Here is a 25374-nt window from a genome sequence, read left to right on the forward strand (position 1 = left end):
ACCTCCACAGGCACATCATGGCACGTGCCTGCCTCTGCCCCCCACGGACACTAAATTCATAAAAGTATAATACTTTATTTTTTAATTAAAAAAGGGGGCTTGCCTGTCATGCTGTGCACATCTTTAATCCTAGCACTCGGGAAGCAGTGGAAGGAGAATCTCTGTGAGTTCTAGGCTAGCCAGGGCTGTACAGTGAGGCCTTATTTCAAAAACAAAAACAAAAAATAAAAATAAACTAGACTAGAGGCTCATCAGATAAGAGCACTTGTTGCAGAGAACCTGGCTTCAGTTCCCAGCACCCACATGGTAACCCAGCTTCAGGAGATCCAATGCCCTCTTCTGGTACTAGGCACACATGTGGTGCAGACACACATACAGGCAAAATACTCATAACATAACTAAGTCTTTTGAAGAAAAAAACAAAAACCAAAAAGATAATGTTCTCAATCATGTGCGCATGGTATATACATTATATGATATATATATGTATGTGTATATTCTATATATTTATGTCATGTATACACAATACACATACATTTGTATGCACACAGAACATATGCTATATGATATACATACTATGCATGTACAAGACATGTATGTGGATATGATATATATCTCATCTATGCTGTGGCATGTATTTATATACTTGTTTATCAAACTTATGTATATGCATATTGTTTTATGCTAATGCATGTATATATACATATGCACATATATATGCATGTGTACATGATATATATTTATGGTGCTTTGTATGATGTATGTGTATATTTTATATTGTATATGGTGTAGATTCATCTGTATTGCTTTGTGTATAGTTATGTTTGTGTATAGTCTATGGTGTTTTTATACATGTGCATGCATATATTATACACTCATGTATGTAAGTGTATGGATATATGTGAGGGTATATTTGTGTGTTATGTAAGTATCTATGATGGCTTATATGCATTTATGTATATTAGATATTCATATATATAGCATGGTATATATATATTGTGATGGTGAATATTTGTGTTATCTGTATGAGACTATGATATCTTAAACATGTGTACGTGTATATTAGCTATAAATTCATGCATATGTGGTGTGGTATAACTTATGTGTGTTGGTGTACATTTATGTGTATCTGGATGTGCCTGGTGTACATTTATGTGTCTGGTGTATGTTCACAAATACTTTTGTTCTTATGTCATATATTATTCGTCTCTGTCTGGGTCATGGTGCAGATTCTCTGCATTAGTATCCTGCTCCCGCACACCTAGCTTAAGAGCGGGTGCGGCCTCCTCCGCGGGGCTCTCAGTCTCCAGGAACGTGCGCGACCCCGTCGTTGTCGCTTGAGGGGCTCGGCCGGCGACGTGACGCACGTACGGAAGGGTGGTGCGCCCCCGCGGAGCCGCGCACGCAAGCAAGCCCAGAGGCTGCTGGGAAGAGCGCCGCGCTACCGATGGCCAGCGCCGGCGCTCGCGCTCGCGGGGGCTGCCGGGAAGAGCGCCGCACTGTCGATGACCGGGCCGCGCACGTTCACAAGGCCGCGCGCGCAGTGCGGGCGGTCACCATCTTGGTTCCGACGGCAGCGCGGTGCAGGCGCGAGTCGGGGCGCCCCTCGCTCGGCGGCGGCGCGCCGTGGATGAAGCAGCGCGGACAGGCCAGCCTCCAGCGTCGCCGCGCTCGCGCCCGCGGGCAGGGCGGAGAGCGCAGAGTCGCAGGCGGGGCGGCGCGGGACAGCGAGGCCGCGACCCTGCCGGGCCCCGCCCAGCCCGCCGGGCCCGCCCCCGGCCGCTCCGCCGCCTGCCGGGCCGCGCAGATGGGATAGGCGGCGAAGATGTTCAGCTTCGAAGGCGACTTCAAGACGAGGCCCAAGGTGTCTCTCGGTGGCGCGAGCAAGAAGGTGAGGCGGGGCGGCCCGAGGTGTTAACCGAACCCGGGCCTGAGGCGAACGCCGGCCTGTCAGCACCCGGGTGGTGTGTGCTCGGCAGGCCGCTGCGGAGCGAGCTCGGGCTGGGCGGTGCTGGGGCGCAGTCCTGACCGGGCTGTGAGGAGGCTCCTGAGAGCGCTGTCGAGCCGCGGAGAGAGCGACAGGGTCATTCATCGTGACCTCGCCGCGCCCGTCCAGGGGCCGCAGTTTTGACCTGGAAATACACGTGCACCGGCAGTCTCCGGTCGGGGCGTTACACGGTTAGCTCTCCAGCTGTGCGAGACAGGTCCCCCCCACCTCCGTCCTTTCAGTAAGAACTCTTACTTGACATACTCGCTCATCACAAGCTTAGAGGGTCCTGTCCCCCAGAACAGCCTCGGCAAGAGTCCCTCGTGCCTGTGCAGTGGACGGGGGCAGGTAGGACAAGGTCTTCGTAGCCAGCGCCTCGCTTTAGCCTGTCCCACTCAGGGCATTACAGAGTTGGGCCTGCCTCAGACCTGGGGCCCGGCCGCATCTGGACGTTCCCCCGGTGAAGGTGGAATGACACTTCTGGCATTCTGGGCAGTCTGAAGGAGGAGGGCAGCCAGCCCTGATGCTCTAGGTCGAGTCCAGAATCCAGAATCCAGACAGGACCCCTAGAGTTCAGTTAAGAGGACTTTTTTTTTTTTAAGCAAGTTTTTAAAGTTTTATTTAAAAAACACTTTTATGGCCGGGCGGTGGTAGTGCACGCCTTTAATCCCAGTGCCCGGGAGGCAGAGATAAATGGATCTCTGTGAGTTTGAGGCCAGCCTGGTCTACAGAACGAGTTCCAGGACAGGCTCCAAAGCTACAGAGAAACCCAGCCTCCCCCCCCCCCAAAAAAAAACCCTCATTTTTTATGTTTGCTGGCATGTATGTATGTGCACCACATGCTTGTTTAGTTCCAGCAGAGGTCAGAAGAGGGTTTCGGATCCTCTGGAACTGGAGTTAAGGACAATTGTGAGCTGCCATGTGGGTACTAGAACTGAATTCAGGTCCTCTGTGAGAGCAGTAAGTGATTTTAACTGCTCAGTCATCTCCTCAGCCCCTTAATGTAAATTCTTTTCAATATTTATTATTATTATTATTGTGTATGAGTAGTGTGCTGGACCATTGCTGCAGCTCAAAGGATTTTTATGTGGATACACCCATATGTAAATGATCACCCCCTATTTCTCATAAAGAATATTCCTGGCATTCCTATCCATAGTTGTTCTTACCGAAGGTGACTGCTTTTCTGACTTCTGTTAACCACAGGTCAGTTTTAACTGTTGAATTTGGTGCAGGTGAGGTCAAATGAAGTGGTGCAGCTTGATCAGCCTTGCTTCTTCAGCTATGTATTGTTTTTGATAGATCCTCTCATCCCACTGTGTCCCCCCCCATTGGTCCAGGACAACACAGTTAACCCATGCTGGTTTTCATGGGTGCTTGTTGCATGTGTCTTGGTGAATGTTGCTAGTGAGCTGGGTCATACCTTACACGTGTTTTCTGCTGGTGTTCATTGCCTGTTTGTTTCCCTAGCTGCTGTGCCCACTACCCTGCAGCCAGCAGAGTCATAGGGCACCAGTGGCTCACATTCTTGCCAACATACGGTATGAGAGTCTTTGGAATTTTCACCATTCTGGTGGGTGTACTTTTTTCATGTTAAAATTTTATTTGAAATCTTCCCCTTCTTGAGCTTAGTGGAAAATTGGAATTTTTTTAATTGAATAGGTCTTTTCCTTTTTTAAAAATTAAATGAATATTTTTATGCTTATTATCTGTAAAGGGTTTTATGTTGGAAAAGTCCAAGACTTGATGAGTTTATAATAGTTTTGTTGGGAAGATAAGACTTATACCTTGAAAAGTTAAAGAATGGTATACTAATGACTGGTTTTTTATTTCCCTCAGGCTGATACAGAAATGCAGAATTGGTTGGCTTGGTCTAGAAAGGTGGGAAGAAGTAGGAGGGGTTTGAAGGAGGTGTGTGCTGGATTCCACTGCTTCAATTCTGCCATCTACTTATATTTTGTTACATTTGAGACAGGGCGTCACACTGTAACCCTGGCTGGCCCGGGACTCACTGTGTAGTCCAGCCTCAAGCTTATGTACAATCCTCCTGCCTCTGCCTTCCAAGTGCTGAAATCACAGACAGGAATGTAGCAACACTCTCAGCTACAAGTCAGTGTTTCTGAAATCAGGATACATCCTGATGGCACAGTTGATTTGGCAGGTGTGTGTGTGTGTGTGTGTGTAAGACTATCTTAGCAGTCATTTGATTGCAAGTACACTGAAACTAAGTGCAGAAAAGCAAGCAAACAAAACAACCCATGCGAGGCATGATGATATTTCATAGAATGTACAAGTCAAAAACTGGCCAGTTCCCATGCTGCCAGTACCACGGTAGTTTAGCTCAGCCATTCTCCTTGAGCTGCATTCTTGACTCTGTATATAGGTTCTGTTCATTTATTTCATTCTATCCAGCCAGTGGCCATGTATGACTTCCTGGTTGAGTGTCTTGATCTCCATTCCTGAATCTCTGGAGAGGAAATCTGCTTGGCTGGGTCATGGTTTCCATTTGTGAGCTGAGTCCCAACTTCTGAGGAATGAGGAGATGGAGTCTTTCAGCACAGATTATTCTAGGTGTGTGCTCAAGCTAGGAGAAGACTACAGAACAGGGCTTGAGAAATGAATGCTGAAGTTCCTGTGGGGTTCAGGCATGTGTGCCCAGAGGAATCTGGGTAGACATGCATGTATGGGGGATGTCTGAACTGGTGGTTTAGTTGCTGACTCAAATTTGAGACAGGAAGGAATACAGATGCACCTTGGGGAATCTAGGGAGACTGATGTCTGGGGTGTGGGTTTATAAGAGGGAGGAGTGGGCCAGAGGTGCTGAATGCTGAATGGGTGCTTCCAGATAACATAATCTAGATTTAGAACTGGAAAACTTTGGTGACTGGAGAGTGTGCCCTTAGGGTAACAGGAGCTGAAGTCCAGACTTGCAGTTTGGTGAGAGATGGAGGGAAGGGTGCATTGCCTCTCTATAAAAGACCACAAGATTGGATGACAGGAAAAAAGAATTTGAAGTCTAAGGAAGGTTTGGGTGATAGGGCAATTTGACCAAGTTTTACAGAATGAGACAAAGCAAGGAGAGGAGAGAGAGGGCATAAAAATACAGGGAAAAGCCTGGATAAACCAGATGTATCTAGTTGGGAACTACTTTCCGTTTGAAAATGAGGATAAGCCGGGCAGTGGTGGCGCATGCCTTTAATCCCAGCACTCGGGAGGCAGAGCCAGGTGGATCTCTGTAAGTACGAGGCCAGCCTGGTTTACAGAGTGAGTTCCAGAAAATGCACAAAGCTACACAGAGAAAGCATATCTCGAAAAACCAAAAAAGAGAAAAAAAGAAAATGAGGATAGATGTGGATTTAGAAAAGTAGATGGGAGGAATGACTTTAACATTATCTTTGCAAGTTTCCATAGCTACTTAATCTAATAGTGGTAGTAAAATTATAATCACTTCAATGTTTGTTTGTTGCTTTATCCTTCAGAGCAGCTTTAGGCTACAGTGGAGCAGTCGTAGTGTACCTATGTGTTGATGAATTCTTTTCCTGTGTAGTATTGTCAACTGAAGTCCATAGTGCTCTGCACTGTGCATCTTGATTCTGACAATGACTACTATGATAACCTAACGCTAACCCTGTATCATACAGAATAGTTCCCATTGCCTTCGAACCCCATTGTTCTCTGTATAGCCACTGCCCTCCCCCTCCGTACTCCTAGCAACTGCTGATCTTTTCCTGTCTATAGTGTTGCCTTTTCCAGAATGTCAGTGTTGGAATCGTATTAAAAAAAACCACAGCCTTTCAGAATGACTTCTTTCACTTTTATATGCGTTTTAGGGTTCCTCCATATCTTTTCATGCCTTGCCTGCTATTTTATTTTAATTTTTAAATTATATTTATTTTATCTGTATGCGCATTTGTGTGGGCTTATGAGCACCATAGAACTCCTATGGAGGTCAGAGGGCATCTTGTTGAAATCAGTCCTTTCCTTCCACATGTAGGTCCCAGAGATCAAACTCAGGGTGTTAGGTTCAGCAGCAAGTACCTTTACCCATGAGCCGTCCCACCAGCCTGCATTTTATTTTGTATTAATTAATAGTTTTATACACATATATAAAGTATATATATTTTAAGAGTGGTTTAAGTTTTATAGAAAAATGAGTGGGAACATAAAGTTCTCAAATATCCCTTCTCACTTTTTACTATTTACTACGGTTTTTTGTTTCTGTCATTGGTATTAAACATTTTCTATGGTTTGACTTTTGCATATTGTCTGGGTTTTTTTGTTTGTTTTGTTTTTGTTTTTGTTGGTTGGTTGGTTTTTGTTTTCTTTTGCCCCTGAGACAAGGTTTCTCTGTGTCATTTTGGTTCCTGTCCTGGATCTTGCTCTGTAGACCGTGCTGGCCTCGAACTCACAGAGATCCGCTTGGCTCTGCCTCCCGAGTGCTGGGTTTAAAGGCATGTGCCACCACTGCCTGGCTTGTTTGTTTTGTTTTTAAGACGAGTTCTCCTTATGTAGCCCAGGCTCGCCTAAAACTTGCAGCAGTTCTTTTAAGCTTCTCATGTAAGCCACCACACCTGGCCCTGCAAATCGACTTCTTGCCCTTAGCAATCTGCTTGTCTTTTGTAGCTTGATAACTCTTCTCCTATTTAATATTTCATGATATATACCAGTTTGTCTTACTCAGCTGTATTGAACAACTCATGATTGCTTCCAAATTCTGGGCAATTATGAATAAAGCCACTATAAACATTTGTGTATATATAAGTTTTGAATTGGGGCAAATACCAATGAGTACCCTTTTTATTCTTACTGTTTTTCTGCAGTGTTGGGAACTAAACCCAGAGCCTTGTGCATGGTAGACTGTTCGACTGAACCGTATCTCCAGCCCCTGGTGTTTTGAAACAGCTTCTCGATATATAGCTCAGGCTGGCCTGGAACTCCTGATTACTCTGTGCTGGAATTATAAGCAAGTGCTAGGATTGTAAGTGCACTAAGTGTGCATCACCACACCTGGATGCCTGTATGGTTTTTGTTGTTGTTGTTGTTGTTGTCATTGTCCGGAGGCAGAGGCAGGCGGATCTCTGTGAGTTCTAGGCCAGTCTGGTCTGCAGAGTAAGTTCCAGGACAGCCAGGGCTGTTATACAGAGAAACCCTGTCTCGAAAAACAAAACAAACAAATGAACAAAAAAAAACCCTAAAATTGTATTTTGGTTTTGGTTTGTTTTGTTGTTTGTTTGTTCAAGTGTATATATTCTGAACTTTAAGTCTTTGTCAGATATTTCTTCCTGTTCTGTAAGGTATTGCCTCTTTTTGTTGATGGTTTCTTTTGCTGTACAGCATTGTTTTTATTTTATTTTAAAAATTTGTTTATTTATTTTGGGTGTATGTGTGGGGTTGTGCAGCAATATCCTAAATAAAATATTTCTGTTCTAGAGGGAGGGTCAGTAAGACATGAAAAATAAACAACTCACAACTCTCTGAACCTTGTTAAGATTCACAAGATCCCTTCCTGTTTATATAAACAGTAAGAAGACTTTCTAACTTGTTGAGTGGTCAACATGTCCTGCAGAAAGCTCCAGGGATGCTACTTTTGTGAGGGTCTATAATGGGATGAGGTTTTTAGTGATACAGCTGTCTTTGAGCTGTCCATATTCTACAAAGAATCAAGTAAACTAATTGGTTCATCAAGTTAGACTTTGGTGGAATTGTTTCTTTGGTCTGTTGTTGGTGCCCAGTCTGCAGTGAATAGACGTTTGTTCAGTCTCTCTAGGAAAAGTCACACAACAGAGTGTGTATTTAGGGGAATTGTTGTGTATACCATGGTGGATATGTGGAAATCAGAAGAGATCTACCTTAGTTTGAGGCAGGGTCTCTCTTGTTTCTGCTACTGGGCTGTGTATTCCAGCCCCCTTGTTTAGTTTTACATAATCTTGTTTGTCCACTCTTTTTGGTTTTTCGAGACAGGGTTTCTCTGTGTAGCTTTGTGCCTTTCCTGGAACTCGCTTTGTTGACCAGGCTGGCCTCGAACTCACAGAGATCTGCCTGCCTCTGCCTCCTGAGTGCTGGGATTAAAGGCGTGCTCCACCACCGCCCGGCATTGTCCACTATTTTTTTTTTTTAAAGACCTTTAAAAATTGTATGTGTTTAAGTGTTTTCCTGCATGTATGTTGTATGTGCGTTATGTGTGTGCTTCGTGCCTATGGAGGTTAGAAGACTTCAGATCCGATAGCACTGGAGTTATGCATGGCTGGGAAACAAGAAGGTGCTGAGAATGAGAACCAAACCTGGGTCCTCTTTGAGAACTTCCGAGTGCTTCCCCCCCCTTTCTTTTTTAATTTTTTCAAGACAAGGTTTCTCTGTAGTCCTGGCTGTCCTGGAACCCACTCTGTAGACCAGGCTGGCCTTAAACTTAGAGGGATCACCTGTCAAGAACAAGTGCTCTTAAGCACTGAGTATCTTTCCAGCCCCAGTATCCTTTCTTGTAAGGACTATTGTCTTTTTATATTTTTTATTTTTATTAATTTTATTACGTTTATGTTGTGCCTGCATGCATGTTTGTGCATACGTGCATGCTTAGTACCTGCAGAGCCAGAAGAGGGCATTGGATCTCCTAGTATTGGGGGAGCTTCAGGGCATTTTCTTTGGAGGTTGCTTGCTTCTGTTTCCTTGTATATTGCACTAGACAACTGTTGCCCTCAGTTGTCCCTTCTGCTGGATGCTCTCTTTCATTGACTCTTCTGTGAAGCAGAGCTGTTAGTATCCTATAGAGGAAGCAATTAAGAGTAATTAAGCAGAACCTGCTATAAACTGGTCTGCTCTCAGTCCACTCTGGGACAGTACTGTGCAGCTTCCTTGCTGTGAGCACTGCTGTGCCTGTGGTTGGATGTTCAGGACATGAGAAAGGAACGTTTGGCTCTAAATCTGTCTGAATATGATTTCCTTAAGTCTGGAAAATAACTTGGTGCCTGTGTCATTTATGTGTTGTGGAACTATTTATTACAAAGGATGAAACTGTCAAAAGTACCCTGGGAACTGGTCTGTGGCTTAGTTGTGTGCTTTTTTTGTTTGTTTGAGACAGTCTTACTATGTAACCCTGGCTGATCTGGAACTTCTTACTTACCAGGCCTGCCTCTGTCTCCCTCTCAAGTGCTGGATCTGAAGACCTAAATTGCCATGCCTGGCATGACAATATAAATTTTACATTTGACTTTATTTTATGTGACTGCATGATTCACTTGTATATGTCTGTTTACCACATGTGTGCATGGGGCCAAGAAAAGAATGTCAGATCTCCTGAAACTGGAGTTACAGATTATTGTGAGATGTGTGGGTGCTGAGAATTGAACCAGGGTCCTCTGGAAGAGTAACCAGTATTCTTAACCACTGAGCCTTTTCTCTAGTCCCTGAAACTGTAATTCTTGATAATGAGGAAGTGAGCTTTCCTTGTTTTAATTAAACATTTCCAGGGCTAAGGAGATAGCTCAGGTAGTGGTAGGTAAAGTACCTGCTGTACAAGTTTGAAAACCTGAGTTTGGATCCTCAGAACCAATGTTAAAATGGCATGTGGTGGTATATGTGCGGAGAACATGGACCTATGACTGTAAGGCGCTTAGCAATTGGGATATCCACATGAGATTTGTCTTTTGAATATTCTCAGTCTATTCATACAAACATTTCTTGTAATATCATGCTAATATAAAAGTTAAACAGACATCAAGTGGGGACAGTTGTTTGGGTAGAAATGCTGCTGCAGGGTCCCACTGGGGAATCTTTTCTGGTGAGAGGGCTTCAGAAACTTGCAGACTGGATGCATGTCCTCTGAAAATCCTCCAGCTGTAGCAAGCTGGGAGGGTGGCACTGGTAGAAGTCGTGTGTGGGCCCGGCCTCAGTGCCAGAAGCTCAGTGGTCACTGAGGCTAGGGCCACTCACAGAGTCTCAAGTCCTCTTGCTGATAGGTATCAGTACAGAGGCTAGAAAAGGCCAGAGACCATTACCAAGCCACACAAAGTGACTTTAAAGTTAGGTTCCTTACAGCATGCCTATAACTAACCCTAATAATGGGGGGAGAAGGGACAGATGAATCCACAGGACTTGCTGGCTAGCCAGTCTATCAAAGCAGGAAGCTCTGTGTTCAGTGAGAGGCCCTGCCTCAAACAAACAAACAAAAACAAAAAACAAAAAAAAGATAGTGGTAGAGGAAGGTACCCAAAGTTGATCTGGCCTCTACATGTGCATGCACAGGAGGGTACATTTGCATGCATGTTCACAAATACAATATATACACATTTCCAATTTCTAGTCAGTAGTCTTCAAAGTGTGTGCATATTGTGGTATTTTTCAGGAATTCAGAGGACATCTTTTGGAAAGTGGTTCTGTTGGAAAGATAATAACAATTGAAGAGAGTAGTGAAGGCTAGGTATGGTGGTGCATGACAGCACTTGGTAGGTAGAGGCAAGACTATTTCTGTGAGTTAAAATAATAAATAGAGGTGGATCTCTGTGAGCTTAAGGCTAGCTTGCTCTACAGAGTGAGTTCCAGGACAGCCAGAGTTACACAGAGAAACTTTGTCTCGGTTTAAAAAAAAAAAAACAAACAATAAATAAGTTCAATTAAAAAATTAAAAAGTAAGAAAATAACTAGTTTACATGGGCAATAATTCAAACAGTGGGAAATAAAATAGTCTGCTTATCTTTTTATTCTATCCTCCCCTCCTCTCCCAGCTATTTATTTTAGATTTGACTTCTAGACTTTCCACAGCCTCCCAGTGTTGTACTCTGTGTGTTTAATCATGTAGGTATCCACATCCCTTTTTTACAACAGTCTGAAGCTCCTTGAGCCGCTCTGCTGTCTCTTCCACCTAATCCAACTGGGAAAGGCAAGGCAGGCAGGTCCACTGCATTCTTCTGAGTGGCTCTGGGACTCGCTGCAGTGAATGTTCCCACTGCTGATGGTTTAAATGGCCGTTAAAGTTGCTTTCAAGATTAATTAGTTTAGGTTCGTTCGTGTGTGTGTGTGTGTGTGTGTGTGTGTGTGTGTGTGTGTTTTAATTATTGACTCGTCAAACTTGCTGTGTATAAACCCAGATTGTCTGAAATTTGTAGTCACCCTCCTGTCACTGCTTTTTAAATGCTGACATTATAGGCATGTACTACCATACCTGGCAGAATTTTTCATCTTCTCTCTAATTCAAATTGTTATTTGAGGGATATTCTTGTGATTGTCATTACTGTCTGTAGACTAAAATCCTTGAAGTGAAACTTCTAAGTACAAGGCTTTGGATTGAATAGGTGTTTCTAAGTTATCTCTGAAGAAGTTATGTCAGTGTATAAAAGAACCTGTTCTTCCTATCTGCCCTGCACATTGCATTAGTTAACTTTATATGATCCCAAACACATGTTAGAAATAAGTTCAGGATCGAAAAGAAAGAGACCGCTAGGCTGGACAGATGGCTCAGAGGTTAAGAGGTCCTGAGTTCAATTCATTACAACCATCCATAATGAGATCTGGTGCCCTCTTCTGGTGTGCAGATATACATACACATAACACTGTATACGTGATAAATAAATAAATCTTAAAAAAAGAGACAGACTTTACTCCTGCTCTCTGGGAGAGCAAACATACACCAAGACAGGGAGTACATTTGGTTTTTATAGTAAAGAAGGTGGTGACTGTGCCTTTTCCCAGTTGGCTAAAGTCCGACCTCACTATCTTGTTCAGTTGGCTAGTCTGAAAAGAACTGGTGCATAGGAAATGGAGGAAGGGGGAAAGGAGTCATTTCTCCTAGGAGAAAAGGATCACTGCTCCAGGCCATCAGATTCCTAGAATGGAGCAGTGGGCCTTTGAATAAACAGGTTTTACTGGATGGGGAGGATTTTACTGGATGGGGAAGCAGTGGAGACAAAAAGATCGTAATTCCTTGTTCTACACACAAGTTTTATAGTATTAGAAAAGACCCATATTTGATATTTCTTACACATATAAGTTAAAAATCCTTATTTCTTTATAATTTTTCACTTTTTTTCTTAAAATAAGTGAAGTTGAAGTTCTTATGCTTAAGATTTTCGATGGGTCATGGTGGCACACACCTTATTAATCCCAGCACTCGGGAGGCAGAGGCAGGTGCATCTCTGAGATTGGTGCCAGCCTGGTCTACAGAGCGAGTTCCAGGACAGCCAGGGCTGTTACATAGAGAAGCACTGTCCCAAAAAACAACAACAACAAAAGATTTACTTTCTGTTTGGTGTATATACTTTTTGCTGATTTCTCTCTTTGGTTATTGCTTTTCATGTTATTTCTCAGCGAGTCATGTTTGTGCTGTTACAAATACTTGTTCCTATTTTGTCACTTGTCTTGAATTTTGGTTATGGTTTGCTTTGTGAAAAATCTGAATTCTGTGATCAGATTTACCATTCAAAGCTAAGCTTTGCAGCTGTTTCAGAGAATGTTATCCTCCATATTGAGATTTTTAACATTCAGTAGCAGTGGTTTGGTGATGCAGCCACAGGATGGAGCTGCATAGCCCATGTTACTTTTTGGATTCTGATTGGAATTTCTGTCTGCCATGTTTCAGGCTGGTTCATTTTCAGCAACATGGTGAAATTGCACTTTTACTAGTATGAGTCATATTAGAAATTAGGGTCATGCCTGTGCTTTTCATTCCCATAGACTGCTGAAACTGATACTAGTTAGATATTACAGGAAAATAGATCTTTTTAAAGTTTGAAGGTGAAGATAGTTATGTAAACACTAGGATGGTTGTGTATCTCTATCACATTTCTGACTGGAGGCATCTTTTAGTCTTTGTTGTAAACTTTCCATCTACAAGAAAAAACACAAGTCAACAAGTAGATTGAGCTTTTTGAGTGTTTTGGGTTTTTGTGTGTGTGTGTGTGTGTGTGGTGAATGATAGAATGAACTTGTCCTATTATGTACCCCAATTCCAGGGGAGGCCACCTTCATAGGTTTTATTCTGCAGCCATTTTAAAACCTCTATTGGATCCTGCTGAGCTGTAAAGGTTATGGCTGCAAAATTGCTAAGTGGGTAGCCTGCTGCCTAAGTTAGGATTGGAAGTGATGACTAGTGACAAAGCAAATAAGATTGCCGGTGAGATTCCTCTGATGACACAGTTGCCGTCTATGTGATAGACAAGACCAGACTGTGGAGCCACTGTTCTTCAATGCAGACAGTTGATCTGTTCTCTGGGAAGGAGCAGCCTGTGATAAGCTGGATCAGTGGCTCCTTTACTGAATAACCACAGCTGTGAAGACTTTTCTAATCCCTAAACTAGAGGAAGTCCTTTTCAGTCTATTGATGACGCATGACCAGAGCATTCTGTGTGTTGGCTAAACTAGAGGGCATGGTCTGGTTTGCTCCAGTACTAGAAGCTATCCAAAACCAAATTGGCTTCCTTCTATAGGCAGCATTCCTGATCTTGATGTGCAGGAACATTTTAAATTATAACAATGTTAGTGCATGCATGGAGTGTCCACTCTGGTTAAATGCAGTTGACAGCTCCAGACTTGTGAGGACAGGCACCTGCTTCTCTCTCACACTGGAAGCTGTCAGAGCGCTTCTTTGTCCAGGAAGATGCCAGATTTCTGGAGTGTAGGGTTTGTCTGATTTGTTTTTTGTTTGTTTGGGGGTTTGTTTTAGTTTTATTCCTAATCCTTCGTCTGTCTCCAAAGTGCTAGTATTACAGTTCTTTATTTAAAAAAAAAAAAAAATCATTTCAGAGCTGGAGTGGGAAGAAACAGCTTAGTTGGTAAAGTGCTTCTCATGTAAGAATGAGGGTCTGAATGTAATCCTCAGTCATGGTAGCAATGAATGAACTTGCATTCCTAGTGCTGGGGAGGTAGACCTGCTGGCCAGACAGTTTAACCAAATCAAGGGGCTCCAGGTCCTAGTGGGAGACCTTTAACCTACAGAGGCAGATAGAATACTGTGAATTCAAGGCTACCCTGGTCTATATAGTGAGACCCTGTCTCAAAACAAAACAAGGAAACAAAAAAAAAAAAAAAAAAAAAAAAACCCAAGGTGGACAGCTCGTGTAGAATGACACTTTATACAACCCTTAAAAGTTAAATTTAAAAATTGCCCGGCTGTGATGGTGCATGCCTTTTATGCCAGCACTTGGGAGGCAGAGGCAGGTCAGTCTTAGAGTTCAAAGCCAGGCTTGTCTATAGAGTGAGTTCCAGGGCAGCCAGGGATACACAGAGAAGCCTTGTCTTGAAACCCTCCTCCCCCAATAATAATAATTTTAAAATTATTTTGCAAAATGTGGTGATGTGTACCTTTGATCCCAGCACTCAGGAGGCAGAAGCAGGTGAATCTCTGTGAGTTGGAGGTCAGCCAGGGCTACATAGAGGGAACCCCTGCTTCAAAAAGCCAATAAAAATAAATAGATAAATAAATAAATATCTAAGTTGCTTTTGGTAGTACTAGAGTTTGAACTGGAGGCTTCATACAGACTAGGAAGGCACTAAGATATATCTCTCCAGCTGCCCTCATCAAACCTTTTTTTTTTTTTTTTTTTTTTAAAGATCTCACTAAGTTACCCAGGCTGCTCTTGAACTCACCCTCCTAAATAGCTGGGATTATGGGCCTTTGGTTTAAAATGTAATTTTAAAGGTAATGTATTTTGTTCATGTGTTTATTACAAGTGTTGTACGTTTTCCACCATAGAGATGTAAGATCTTTTCTTCAAATAAATGCATATGCTTGGTTTTTGGTAAGAATATAAGAATAGTCACATTGTGTCCTCTGTTCTAAGCTGGAGTTGATGGCCTCTGAGGTTTTATTTCTGTAATGTTTCTCTGACTCCTGGGTTGGTATTTACAAGGTTTCTTTGTGGGAGGCCTGCTCCCACTTTTTACAGGGTTCCTATGAAGAGGAGAGAGGAATAAGGAATTTGTAGATAGAAAGATAGCGGAGATGAGACAGACAGAAACACAGGATAGTTTTGGGAGGACCTGGATCAAAATCCACCGGCCCCTTCTGTTCTTTCAAAAGGGGTTTTTATAACAATGCCAAGGGGCAGGGCAAAAAACCTCCCCCTTGCTAGATCAAAGCATACCTCACAGCCCAAGTGCAGACCCTTACACACATGGTACCCATGCACATGATCAATCCATCTCCTTATGCAGCCCTACTGGGTAAAGCAAGCTCAGATCTAACTAGGAAATCTCTGTAGGCCCCCACATTTCTTCATTGTGATTTGCCATCTTTCCCTTGGTAATTATGAATATCATGAGATTGAGGCCAGGGAAACCCTTGTTCTTAAGCTTTGGGTCACTGGTATTAGCATGCTTTAGTGGGTCTTAGCTCTAGCAGTTACTGCCTGGTGCTTAAGACTGTTTATTGATTAGTTGTAGTGAGGATGAGATTGGTTTGTTTGGTTTGTTTTTGTTTTTGTTTTTGTTTTGAGACATGGTTTATCTGTGTAACCCTGGATGTCCTAGAACTTGCTCTGTAGACCAGGCTGGCTTCAAACTCACAGAGATCCATCTGCCTCTGCCTCCCTGAGTGTTGGGATTAAAGGTGTGTGCCATCACTGCCTGGCAAGGATGAGATTTTTTTTTTCCCCTGTATTTATTCAGTTATTTGTGTAAGTATGGAGTCATGGAGATAGACCTGGTCCTATGAATTAAAACATAATAACTATCATTATTGTGTAATGTCACTTGAATCATGAGAGAATGTTGGAAACCAAAGCAGGTAGACAGGGTCAAGACATAAATTCAAGACAGGAACTGTTATGAATGAGTGTTGGGGGGGGGCAATTAAGTGCTTGTGGGATGCTGAGTGGGCTTTGGGAGCAGGTAAAGTCCATTAGTAGAAAGCTTATATAGTTAATGTTGTACCTGTGTTAGTTTCCTGTTGATAGTCTGGTTGTGTAGGGAAGTGGAGAAGGAATATACAGACAAGGGAAGCTCAATTTGAAAAAGGACAATTTTTGATAGCTTTTGTAGCTTTTCTTTGTCTAAGGAATTGAAAAAGCCAATTTCGAGAACAACTTTTAGTGACAATGGGGAATCCTTTAATAAGTTTAAAGCAAATTGTGTGTCCTTTGGACATAATGTTAGATAAAGGCTTTTATTTGAAGTTATCCATGACGACACTGTAGGTTTTCTTTAGCTTTGCATATTGGTGGAGAAGCTCAGTTCTATATGTGTTTCATGTCACTGTATATGCTGATTTCACAGTACTCATTTGTATATGTGATTCTTCATGTGTCAGAAAAAGCTGGGAGTGTTAACTTTAAGTAGATCTTTGAGAATCCCTTTTGGGCCAAAAGATTCTGTAATCTTTGTATGATAATGTTTTCAGGCCTGAAATTATAATCCTAATCTTGTCTCTTTGGATTTAGGAAGAAAAGGCTTCTCTTTTACATCGGACTCAGGAAGAAAGACGGAAGAGAGAGGTAATGGTTTTGACTTGTCTATAGATTACTCTTTACAAATTTTTTTCTGCAGCCTTTTTTTTTTTTTTAAAGCTTTGCTTTACAAGTGCATGTATGTATGTTATGTGTGTTTAACAGTTTTGGATTGTGTTAAATTTTATAGTAAGCTTTTCATTCTGGAACCACTGTAGGAAAAGATAAGATAGACTTAAAGGTTGAGTTATAGCTGGAGAGGAATGTGGGGTTTTAGTTGCCTTTTTTGCTTATATGTACAGTGTTTGTATTTCTCCATATAAGAAGAAAACTCAACTTTAAGGTATTTGTCTTAGCTGCTTATGAAAAAGATAAAAGAAGCTAATGCCATCTTGTTCCTTTTTTTTTTTTTTTTTTTTTTGGTTTTCGAGACAGGGTTTCTCTGTGTAGCTTTGCGCCTTTCCTGGAACTAACTCACTTGGTAGCCCAGGCTGGCCTCGAACTCACAGAGATCCGCCTGGCTCTGCCTCCTGAGTGCTGGGATTAAAGGCGTGCGCCACCACCGCCTGGCCCCCCCTTTTTTTTTTTTTTTTTTTTTTTTTTTTTTTTTTTTAAGATTTATTTATTTATTATGTATACAGTGTTCTGTCTGCACATATCCCTGCAGGCCAGAAGAGGGCACCAGATCTCATTACAGATGGTTGTGAGCCACCATGTGGTTGCTGGGAATTGAACTCAGGACCTTTGGAAGAGCAGTCAGTGCTCTTAACCTCTGAGCCATCTCTCCAGCCCTCCTTTTTTTTTTTTTTTTAAATGCCTGTTTCCTGCCAGCCTAGCTATGCCAGACTGGTTTCAAACTCCATTTTCCTGCCTCCTGGATCGCTAGAATTGCAGTTGTGTGCTATTATATCTGGCTTTGATGTTACACCTTTTGGGGATAGTTACTTAAAACAATTTTGGTGGTTTTATCGTAACATGAGGCCCGCTTTTCTAGATAAGAATTTTGGGTCTTGTTATTTTACTTGTTTGTTTGCTTATTATTTATTTATTTATTTATTTATTTATTTATTTATTTGAGACAGGGTTTCTCTGTGTAGTTTTGATGCCTGTACTGGATCTCACTCTGTAGACCAGGTTGGCCTCAAACTCACAGAGATCTGCCTGACTCTGCCTCCCGAGTGCTGGGATCAAAGGCGTGCGCCACCACTACCCATTTGTTTGTTTATTATTTGTTTTTTTGAAACAGGGTCTCTCTATGTAGTCCTAGCATGGGTCTTGTTATTTCTGTGTAGCCCTGGCTGTCCTGGAACTTGCTGTGTATACCAGGCTGGCCTCAAATTCCTAGGTCCACCTGTCTACACCACTGCCCTGGGTCTTTGTAGAGGCCCACAAAGGTTTCCTAGTGAGATCTGAGCTTGCTTCACCCATCAGGGCTGCATTAGAGGATTGCTTGATCATGTGTATGGTTACTAGGTGATTGGAAGGGTTTGCACTTGACTGTGCTAGGGGGAGGTCTTTGCTCCACTCCTTGACATTCCTATAAAAAAGCCCTTTAGCAGAGACAGAAGGGGCTGGTGGATAATGATCCAGGCCCTCCTGAGGCTATCCTGTGTTTCTGTCTGTCTCTCTCCCCTCTATATTTCTATCTAAATCTCTTATCCCTCAATCCTCAAGAGTACCTTGGGGAAAAATGCGGGAGCTGGTCTCCCGCAGATCTTGTTATTTCAACAACTCATTGCTGTATTTAATAGATGTCTGGGAGCTTGTGGTTTTGTCAGGTACTGTTGTGCTGGCTGGAGATACAGATGGTAAACAAGACAGATAAGGACCCTGCTCTATGGTGGTTACTCATGGGTAACAGCCAAGGACTAAGATGGTATTGAGAGCTGTTAAGACAGGAGAATCATGGCTACTCACTGAGGAGGCTGAGATAGATGGGCACTGGAGGTAGGTTCCTAAGAAAAAGGCAGAGTGGGTGATACTGAAGGTCTAGAGGAGGCTGCTGTTCAGGATCTCCTGCCTGGGGAATGGTGCCACCACATGGAATGGGTCTTTTTACATCTACACAACATACCCACAGACCAACCTGATCTACATAATTCATCATTAAGATTCTTCCCGGGTGATTCTAGTTGTGTCAAGTTGACAGTTAAAATTAACTAACACATGAACTAACATCATTTTTGGTTAACTAAATTACTAGAACTGATTCAGCTTACAATTTTAGGGAAATTCCTAGCATTTTTAAAAGATAAAGCCTTTCTGTATGCATTCCTAGTAAGGGGACATAACAATAGCAGAAACTAATTTCCAGCCTCATCCCTGTTGACATTTCTGGCTAGGACATTCAGTTATGAGGACTGCCATCACAGCAGCATTTCTTCCCTCCAGTTAGGACAGATCACAGGTTACACAGGTAAAGTAGCCCTCAGTTGAGATTCAAATGCTCTGTAAGGAAAGGTGTTTACTTGTTGGTGTTCTCCACTGTCTGAGGAAGTTCTGTAGTGTGTCTTTTTCTCTGTGTTTATTCTTTCATATATCTATGATGGGATTATAAAATGGTTGTAACCATTTTAGAAAACCTGGTTACAAAAATGTCAATTTACTCCTAGGTTTATAGTCAAGGAATGCAAGCTCCTTCAAAAAAGGTGGACATAAATTTTTATAGCAGGATTATTCATAATAGCCCACAGTGGAAACAGGGCTACTGTTTCCTACAGAGGACCCAATTGCTGACCAGCTGATGTACAGATAAACAGAATATGAGATACATATATGGTGAAATTTTATTTGGCCATAAAAGGGAATGATGGACTAACACGTGCTACAGTGTGTATGAACCTTGAAAACACCATGCCAAGTGAAAAAGGCCAGAGAGAAGACTATAGATTGAGTGATTCCATTGTATTAGCTGCTCAGGCTAGGAAAATACATTGAGAAAAGTGTATGAGTAATGGCTTGGAGGTCCGGGCAAGGAATGAGGGGTGCCCCTTAAAATAGGTAAGGGGTTTCTTTTTGGGAATGATAAAATACTCTCAAATAAGATGATGGCACATGTCTTTAATCCCAGCACTCAGAAGGCAGAGGCTGGAAGATCTCTTGAGTTCAAGGCCAGCCTGGTCTACAGAGTTTCAGAACAGCCAGGGCTACACAGAGAAACCTGTCTCAAAAAAACCAACCCCCCCCCAAAAAAAAATAGTGATAATGGCTACATAACCCTCAGCACATTAGAAATATGTTCAGTGATGGGATTGGAATGATGGCTCAGCATCCAAGAACACATAGTACTCTTGCAGAGGACCCAAGTTCAATTCCAGTAGCCATGTTGGGCAACTTACAACCACTTGTAACCACAACTCCAAGGGATCCAATGCTTCTGGCCTCCAGGGGGCACCTGCACTCACATGCATATACCCACACACAGGCACAGACAGTAACTTAAAGTAGTAAAAATGCTGGGAGTGGTGACACACATCTTTAATCCTAGCACTTGGGAAGCAAAGGCAGGGTGATCTCTATGAGTTTGAGGACATAAAGAGACCCTGTCTCAAAAAACAAAAACAACAAAAGTAATAATAAAATGAATTATTATAAACAAAAATAGTAATAAAAATGAATCATTAAAATATATGTTCAAGCCGGGCGGGGGTGGCGCACGCCTTTAATCCCAGCACTCGGGAGGCAGAGCCAGGCGGATCTCTGTGAGTTCGAGGCCAGCCTGGGCTACCAAGTGAGTTAGTTCCAGGAAAGGCGCAAAGCTACACAGAGAAACCCTGTCTCGAAAAACCAAAAAAAAAAAAAAAAAAAAAAAAATGTTCAGAGAGTAGTACATTTAAAAGAATGAATTATATGGTTTTTGGATCATATAGCTAATTACAAAAAAAAAAAAAACTTTACTAAATGTCATTTTCACCAGTTCTAACCAATTGTTACTTCTTTCCTTCCTCCATTCAGGAAGAAAGGCGAAGATTGAAAAACGCAATAATAATCCAGTCATTTATTCGAGGCTATAGAGACAGAAAACAACAAGTAAGTTTGTTCTTAAAACTGAGAGGTGGGCACCTGTGGCCCAGCCTGACAACCTGAATTCATTCTCCACAACTCACGTGGTAGGAAACAACCAGCTGCTTCAACCTCCACATAACATGTCATCACAAGCATAACCACACGTATACATAAAATCAATAAATATAATATAAAAATTAAGACAAATGAACCAGGGCTGGAGAGATGGCCCAGAGGTTAAGAGCACTGGCTGCTCTTCCAGAGGTCCTGAGTTCAGTTTCAGCAACCACATAGTGGCTCACATCCATCTATAATGAGATCTAGTGTCCTCTTCTGGCATGCAGGGATACATGCAGGCAGAACACTGCATACTTAATAAACAAATACTTTTTTTTTTTCTTCGAGACAGGGTTTCTCTGTGTAGCTTTTGGAGCTTGTCCTGGAACTCATTTTGTAGAACAGGCTGGCCTCGAACTCACAGAGATTCACCTGCTTCTGCCCTCCGAGTGCTGGGATTAAAGGTGTGTGCCACCACTGCCCCGGCAAATTTTTAAAAGAAGTAAAACATACAAATGTATGCAACCATACCCTTAAGAAAAAAAAAAAGAAAAGAAAAATGAACCAGGTGTGGTGCACACCTCTAGTCTAAGCATTGAAGAGGCAAAGGCAGGCAGATCTCTGTGAGTTCAAGGCTATCCTGGCATACACAGTGAGTTCCAGGACAGCCAGGGCTATGTAGAGACCCTGTCTCAAAACAACAACAGATGAACAAACAAAAAAAGAAGAAAAAACAGGATTTATTTGAAGAATAAGAAAAAACTGAGAAGGAAATAGAAGGCTGTATGAGAAGTTAATTTAGATATAGTATTGTTTGTATAAGTAGCATCTGTCCAGTCGGATCTCTGTGAGTTTGAGGCCAGCCTGGTCTACAGAGCAAGTTCCAGAACTTAGGCAGAGAAACCCTGTCTCGAAAAACAACAACAGAAAAAACTAACCAAACAAACAAAAATGTAGCATCTGTCTTGTATGAATTTTGCATGCCAACTTTATAAAATGTAGTGTTAATAAATAGTATTTTTCCTAATAAATAATTGTATTTATTTTACTTGAAGATTTATGAATAGGTGATTTTTTGGGAAATTTTAAGTAAGACAACTGGTAATTACAGAGAAGAAAGGAGTGGGTGGTCCTGTTAGTAGACATTTTAGATTTCCTCTGCATCCCAAGTTAGGAAATTTTGTTTCTGGATTATTTTTTATTTTATTTTATTTTTTTTTATTTTAGAATATCACTGTCTTCAATTTCATACACACATATAATGTATGGTGATTACATTCCACTTTTTTTTTTTTTTTTTGGAGTTGAGGACCGAACCCAGGGCTTTGCGCTTGCTAGGCAAGTGCTGTACCACTGAGCTAAATCCCTAACCCTCCACCTTATTTTTTTAAATGAACATAATATTTACAATTGTAACCATTTTTAAGTTCACAATTCAGTGGCATGAATTACATTTAAGATATTAATTACGCCCCCACCCCGCTGAGGGAATTCCCCTTGACCCCCACCCCCGGGGCTTGTATATAGATTATAAATATATAAGGGGGAAGGGGTGGATGGGGAGGGGTTGTGGGTCTGGAGCCTCACTTCCCCTCTTCTCTTCCCCTGGTCCCCTATCCCTGGGGCTGTTTGTTAAAAAAGAATAAAAGAATTTAAAAAAAAAAAAAAAGATATTAATTACACTCATGATATTCATTAATTACACTCATGATATTAATTACATTTGTGATATTCATTGATTACATTCACAGTATTCATTCAATAACTATATTTATGATATTCATTAATTACATTGATTTATTACATTCATGATATTATGTCCTGATACTACTGTCTATTTGTGGGGCTTTTCTATCACACAAAACAGAAATTCTGTACTTACGAAATCATTGGTCTATATTCCTTTCTTCTCCATCTTGAGATAACTTGAGTCTAATCTTTCTGTCTCTATGAATTTGTATATTCTGTATATTTCATGTAATGCAATTCTATAGTATTTGTCCTTTTTTTTAATGTAAAGACATTTTATGTACAACTGCAGGAGAAATAATATACAGATAGCTTGAACATAAAAATAGATTATAATTAAAAAGTCCAGGGTTATTTGAAACTGGAAAATATTTTCTCTGTAGAAAATAGTAAAAATGATAACATTTCCCAATAAGCCCTTTTAAGCCAAATAATAGCTGAATTATACATATAAATATTGATTAAATTCTGGGATACAGAAGAAACCTATCTTCATCTGTTCAGAGAGCTATGTTTTACTTAAGTTGTGTAAGTGAGATTCCTATTCATCTTCCCCTTCACTGTTTGATTTATGGCAGACATTTTTCTATAGGCTAATCCATAATCTAAAAAGATTTTAGCCTCCCCTCCTGGAAGTACAGCCAGCATATCCTTTCATCAGCTTGATATGGTACAAATGCTTATCCTAATAGTGGGATTTTTTTTTTTTTTAAATCTTTAACTGATTGTCCAGTAACTATTTCTTAGTTGTTGATCACCATACCTATAAAACACTCAGTGCTTATTTCCATCATGAAAACTATGGGGCAGTATGTTGATACATGGCTTCCTGTACTTACAGTATTCCATCCAAAGAAGTGCATTTGACCGATATGCCGACTCAGCTCAGCCTGGTGGCACCTTCTGCCTTGCTGATGGTCCCAACCTTACCCTCTTGGTAAGGCAGCTTCTATTCTTTTACAAACAGAGTGAAGACTCCAAACGTTTGGTGAGTATAGACACATTTTCACTTAGCTTTGTTTACCTATTTTTCTATCTCCTTTTTTGGGGGGATGTGTGTGAAAGTGGTATGTGTCTGATCAGGAAGCCAGATAACCCCTCCTCCCCTTTTATTTTAAAGTCCAGGTGACCTCTGTGTTAATGTATTTTACTTTTAAAAGTCAATGTACAAGCCGGGCAGTGGTGGTGCATGTCTTTAATCCCAGCACTCGGGAGGCAGAGCCAGGCAGATCTCTGTGAGTTCTAGGCCAGCCTGGTCTATAGAGCGAGACCCAGGACACACCAAAACTACACAGAGAAACTCTGTCTCAAAAAACCAAAAAAAAGAAAGTCAGTGTACATTTTTAATTGATATTTATTCTTTTCTTTAGTTTTTTGAGACAGGGTTTCTCTGTGTAACCATCATGGCTGTCCTGGAACTCACTTTGTAGACAGACAAGGCTGGCCTTGGCCTTGAATTCACAGAAATCTGCCTACCTTTGCCTCCACAGCCCAGAGCTGGGATTAAAGGCGTATATACACATAAAATAAATAAATAAAATGGGTTGGGGGGGCACAATAGTACACCGTTCTGGACTTTGCTTCTGGGCAGCTGTTTGGAATCCTGTCTGAAGTCCAGAAGAGAAATAAAAGGCACAGTAGCAGGCATCTAACTTTTCCTCTCAACAGACTGGACTTGACTTAGGGCTCCCTATTCCTGGATATGGAAAAATTACCAAGGAGCAGAAAACATGTAGGTGTTGTGAGTGTGTCTCCAGAGCTCCTTGGTGTATGAGAGCTCATTTGTGATCTGGTTCTAAAGAGGCATGCACAGATGTGCTTCAGAAGCTGGACCTTGGGGTGAAGTGGAGGCTTTGACCCCAGCCCCAGGCACATGCAAAGCAAATAGTTCATGTGCAGATTGTGAAATCCTAAGTAGAGCAAAATGTCAGCAAACACAGTTCATACAAGAAAAGAGTTTAGGGACTGGAGAGATAGCTCAGTGATTAAGAACACTGGCTGCTCTTCCAGAGAACCTAGGTTCAATTCCCAGCACCCACATGGCGGCTCACAATGGTCTGTAACTCCAGTTCCAGGGGACCTGACACACATGGCAAAACACCAATGCACATAAAATAAAAATATAAACTTTTTTAAAAAACCTGCAATTTAAAAAAAAAAAGTGAGTTTAAACCAGATGTGATGGTGAATGCCTATGATCCCAACACTAGGGATTGTGACAAGTTCTGACTAACTGAGCTACAACTGAGACTCCTTATCAAAAATAAATAAATAAGGAAGTTCAGAAGAGATCGTGAATATTTTTAATTTGGTAACAAAAGTGCAAGAAGTTTTCCTGTGGTAAAAGTCAACTAATTAGTTCCTCAATTCCCACTTAGAAACAAGCAAGATGCCACCTTGTATAATTTTTTAGTGGTACTAAATTCAGAGTTAATGTTTACATCTACCCTTACCCCTTTATCTATCTATCCCTCTCCCTCTCCCTCTCCCTCTCCCTCTCCCTCTCCCTCTCCCTCTCCCTCTCCCTCTCCCTCTCCCTGTCTCTCGGCATGCTCCCAAGATAGGGTTTGTAGCTCTGGCTGTCCTGGAACTTGGTCTGTGGACTAGACTAGGCTGGCCTATGTCTGAGATCCACCTGCCTCTGCCTCCCAAGCACTGAGATTAAAGGTATACACCACAACTGCAGCACAACTATATTTCTTACTATGACTTTAATATGGTCCTCTGTCAAGACAATAATATGCTATGACTGCATTTTTTTCCTGTATGTAGCTTACTTTTAACTTTTCTTAAGTTAATACTTGCCTCACTTTTTAATTGATTTTCTTTGAATCTCTTAATCTCTTCCGTCTGGCAACAGTTGTATGCTCCATTCTTAGTACAACTTTTCATAAGACTTGGGCTATTCCTGTCTTCATGCTATTCTTCCTAGCACTTTCTAGGCCTGCTGTTATCCTGGGAAAGCCTTTGTTTTGCTTTTCCTGATTTCTCTGTCTTTCTACTCTTCTTGGGGTTTTTTTGTTTGTTTGTTTTGCTTTGTTTTGGTTTTTATGTTACTGATATTCATTCACCCCTGGTTGACTCTTAAGATATGTAAGGACAATATGGGGCTCTGAATTGGTAGAGTACTTACCTAGAATGTGTGAGACCATCCTGTCTTAGGATTTCTGTTGTTCTGATGAAACATCTTGGGAGGAAAGAATTTAT

The 25374-nt window shown here is 41.6% G+C and overlaps 1 protein-coding gene across 1 annotated transcript in view; it reads left to right on the top strand.

The window, feature by feature from the left end:
- The first annotated feature begins 1736 nt into the window (after positions 1-1736).
- Positions 1737-25374, top strand: part of Ube3c (ubiquitin protein ligase E3C) — a 111648-nt gene continuing 88010 nt past the window's right edge. The window contains exons 1-4 of the mRNA XM_059257788.1: positions 1737-1891; positions 16351-16404; positions 20311-20385; positions 23009-23155. Coding sequence (XP_059113771.1) covers positions 1826-1891; positions 16351-16404; positions 20311-20385; positions 23009-23155 — 342 coding nt within the window. The 5' untranslated portion in view covers positions 1737-1825. The remainder of the gene's footprint in view (positions 1892-16350; positions 16405-20310; positions 20386-23008; positions 23156-25374) is intronic.

This window comes from Peromyscus eremicus, chromosome 3 (genome assembly GCF_949786415.1).
Source record: "Peromyscus eremicus chromosome 3, PerEre_H2_v1, whole genome shotgun sequence".
NCBI classification, from domain to species: domain Eukaryota; kingdom Metazoa; phylum Chordata; class Mammalia; order Rodentia; family Cricetidae; genus Peromyscus; species Peromyscus eremicus.